The 3,947-nt window shown below is 31.7% G+C and overlaps 1 protein-coding gene across 1 annotated transcript; it reads left to right on the top strand.

Moving 5' to 3' along the window:
• Positions 1 to 606: 606 nt before the first annotated feature.
• Positions 607 to 1,954, top strand: LOC125218359 (uncharacterized). The gene is made up of 3 exons (XM_048120012.2): positions 607 to 860; positions 955 to 1,081; positions 1,400 to 1,954. Exons 1-3 carry the CDS (start codon positions 607 to 609, stop codon positions 1,952 to 1,954), a joined length of 936 nt encoding a protein of 311 aa, XP_047975969.2.
• The last annotated feature ends 1,993 nt before the right edge of the window (positions 1,955 to 3,947 follow it).

Below are 3,947 nucleotides of genomic sequence, written 5' to 3' on the forward strand. Positions count from 1 at the left end.
TGTAGGATATACTGAAATTTATTACCACCAATTCAATGACATCAAACCTTTTGTTTTTGTCACTCTAGATTATTGCATCATAAATATATCAATAAACATACACATAATTCCTGAAAAATTAAATCGTTAAAATAAAATTATATTAGTATCATAAATATATCTATATACATAAATACACACAATTCCTCCATTTAATTTACACAGAATAATTTCCAAAAAAGGGAGTGCAGAAGTCAACTAAAAACTACTCCATTTAAATGAAAATTTTCATCAGAATTTTTTTTATACGTATGAGACAACTGCCAAATGATTTAATTTTGCTACTTTTGAAAGTTTCCCTAAAAAATATTAATGATATCATAAATACATATTGCAATATTCATAAACATAATTCCACCATTTCATTTTTTTTACAGAATTGTCCAAAAGAAAAGTGCTGAAATTGTTGAGCAATGCTGGCAACTATCAGCCCTTAGATTGCCCTGCCCATCATCCTTCAACGGCTGAGATTGCATGCATCTTGCTACAAGTATCACCTCCATCTCTTCCACCATTGCACAATCAAGAGCTCTCAAACTACATACAATTTCATTTCTTCTGCAAATCATGGAGAATTCCATCTTTCAAATCCTTGAAAGCAGCTCCAACATTTGGCCTCAATCCACCTCCATTGATGACTTGTTCATCCCTCAAACTTTCACCAATAATAATATTTCTCCCAACCAAGATGCGGAAATGATCACAACTCCTGATCCAGAGCCAGAGCCAGTCAAGAAAGTCAGACAAGGGAGGAAGAGGAAAGAAAAGGAGAAAGAGAAAGAAACATGGTACAAAGGCCCTTGGACCAAAACTGAAGACAGGTACTAATTTAGTAAGAAATCTTGTTTTTTGTCCAAATTCTTTAATTTTTTAAAAATGATTGATTATTCTAATTGGAAATGGGAATGCATGCAGAAAACTGGATAGCTTGGTGATGCAATATGGCAACAAAAAATGGGCATCAGTTGCTAAACACATGCCTCGAAGAATTGGGAAACAATGTCGAGAGCGATGGCACAATAATCTTCGTCCCAATATCTCGGTTTCTATTTTATTTCTCTTTCCCTTTATATTTCTCTTTTTTTTTCAGTATTTTTTAACTAAAATGTTAGAAGTAATGATTAGGGTTTGTTTTGTCACGAGTAATTTTCATAAGATTACAATAAAGCATAAAAATTTGTTAGAGTGGCACTGAGTTTTATGTTCCACGGAAACAACTTAATTAGTTGGATTTTGGAGTATACTAATCACAACCACTTTACCAATTAGGATCTCATTCATCGAATTTATTACATAAAAAAAAAAAAAAAATCATTTTTCAGTTATTATGTAGTAACAAATTTTGATGTATGCATTTCAGAAAAGTGTAGTGTGGAGTGATGAAGAGGAGCTGAAGATAATTGAAGGCCACAAAATATTTGGAAATAGATGGTCTCAAATAGCAAAATTCCTTCCTGGGAGAAGTGAAAATGATGTGAAAAATCATTGGAACAAAACCAAAAGAAGGCAGACTTCTTCTAGAAACATCCAAAGGTCTAAGAAGCTAAGAGGCTTTTATCAGTCCACTGTTTTAGAAGAATACCTCAGGAATGGGATCTTCAACACCGCCGCCGCCGATGCTCCTCCTCCGCCGCAGCAAATCGGCGACGATCAAGAGGAAAATGACGGAACCAATGCTGAGGATGGTGATGTAATTCCCCTTTCTGTTGATGACTATGACATTGACGGCGTGCCTTTCTTCTCATTCGAGATCGCCGCCGCTTTTGAAATAGACAACTGTCTTGATGCCGCCGCCGGCGAAGCATCTCCGGTGATGGGCGGAGATGACTACGTCGCGGCGTCGTATTTGGCGATGGATGAGGCGGTGGATGAGGAGATGAACTTCTTGAGAAGTCTGTTTAGAGATGATATGTAAAATGCTATCTTCAAAGAGTTAATTAATTAGCTCTTTTCTAAATAATTTAGAATTAAATAAATGTAGTATTAATAAGGAGTACTTAATTATTGTGGAATACAATCTTACTATTAATTAAGAGATTCAATCAATTTCTGATTCAATTCTATACAATTTTCTCCTTTTTTTTCTAAATCTACTAGACACTATTTTATTGTATTTTACACAAAGTATTTTCAGCTGTTTTTTTTGGTTTATAGTTGCATGGAGTGATATTTTACTGAAAGTAATGTATGTGACGATTGAGCTATAGAAATCATAAAGTAATATAGGATATTTCGGAACTCCTCCACATATATAAATTCCCACGCATTATTATTTTTAAATTTTAAATAAGGGAAGGACAGAGAAATTTAATTATTAATATTACATAAATATAATATTATGCATAATTAAATTTAATATACTTCATAGGATCATGCTCACTTTTTATGCACACGAACTTAATCCTAGTAAAAGTAAGATAATGGTATTAATAAAAAGTTCTATTTCTATTATGAGGTATGTGGATAACTGTATGGTCCCACCTTTTATTGTGAAGGAAACAAAATGTGGGCCATCTAAGTAGAAAATATGACATAAGAATTTAAGAAATAATTTTTAAAGCAATTAAGCATGCACACTCTCGTGTGCCATAAGGAAAAGCGTATATAATAATCAACTCCCTTTTTTTTTATAACTATATAAAAAAACAGAGTATATGTTTATGAAACAAAAATTTCATATGTTACACCTTCAACAAAAAAAAATCAAATTTATTGAAAATTTTATATTTTACACCTCCAGCTTTTCTTTTCTATCATCTATGTATGCAAATAACTTTTGTTGTAGATGAAAAAGAATCACAATTTGTTAGAAATGACACTGAAATTTGTGTCTTATAGAATTAATTGTTTGGAGTTATCTACCTAACACCCACCTCATCCCAACTCGCCCATCATCATTTTCTTGGTATTCGATGAATAAACCAAAAGTATATGCTTCTTGGAACCTTTTTTCCGGATTATACTGAAAAAAATGAGAAAGAAAAATGAGAAATAGAATCATAGGAAAAAAACAAATTGAGGAAGAAAAATGATAACATAGTCACATTCAAAGCATGAACATTTTTTACATCCAAAAATAAAGAGGCCTATCTCAACCCACTAGTTAATTAAAATCTTGAGAAGGTGTCAAGGTGAACAAATTTTAGCTAACTTGATTATTTGGTCATTCCGGTTGAATTTCAAGTTTAATTTAGTACTCTCGATTTTGTATAAAATGTGTCATTAATTCATTTTTTTTGAAAAAAAAAATTACATGGTTAGTCTGACTGTAATATAGTTTGAGGAACATTTTTTTTTAATTTATATCCTTTAATTATTAAAAATGTATGATAGCAAAAAAAGTTGTGACGATAGCCTGAGCCCGCCAATTTTTCGGAGCCAAAAAATGAATGGGGAACACAATTGGTCGTCTACATAATGGCGGCGCCGCCTTATATCAATGACGTTGAAAGAACTTAATCGATATAGATACGAGAGAACGCCTATTTTAACACCTTAACGGTCCTGTAGATATTGCATGCGTCAGTTATTTTGTAATTGTCGATTAAAGAAATAATTGCGATACAACATCTAAACGTTCTATGCGTTAGCTAATTTGTCGTTATGGCGTACAAAATTATCCATCGTACATTTATCCGTTATTTCATTGATAAATAGTTGTAGTAATAAAATTGAGTAATGAAGAGATGGCAATCAAATTTTCTTTAATTTCAAATAAAAAATATATTAGACTACAATATTAATATTTTTTTAAAGTCATATTAAATTAAATTTAAAATTAAAATTGAGACTATAAAATGAACATAGTACTACGTGAAATCATTTCAGAATCAAAATGGGCCAAAAAAAAGATGGGCCACATTTGGTCAAAAATTCATAAAATCCGAATATACTCCTCATAATTTTAT

The sequence above is a fragment of the Salvia hispanica genome, chromosome 1, assembly GCF_029641045.1.
Source record: "Salvia hispanica isolate PSC_SH4W2 chromosome 1, Shi_PSC_v1, whole genome shotgun sequence".
In the NCBI taxonomy this organism is placed as follows: Eukaryota; Viridiplantae; Streptophyta; class Magnoliopsida; order Lamiales; family Lamiaceae; genus Salvia; species Salvia hispanica.

Excerpts from the sequence above, each read along its gene's own strand:
- LOC125218359 (XM_048120012.2), top strand. The coding sequence starts at position 607 with ATGGAGAATTCCATCTTTCAAATCCTTGAAAGCAGCTCCAACATTTGG. Across the intron at positions 861-954 it reads TGGACCAAAACTGAAGACAG|AAAACTGGATAGCTTGGTGA; the intron begins GTACTAATTTAG and ends GAATGCATGCAG. Across the intron at positions 1,082-1,399 it reads ATCTTCGTCCCAATATCTCG|AAAAGTGTAGTGTGGAGTGA; the intron begins GTTTCTATTTTA and ends TATGCATTTCAG.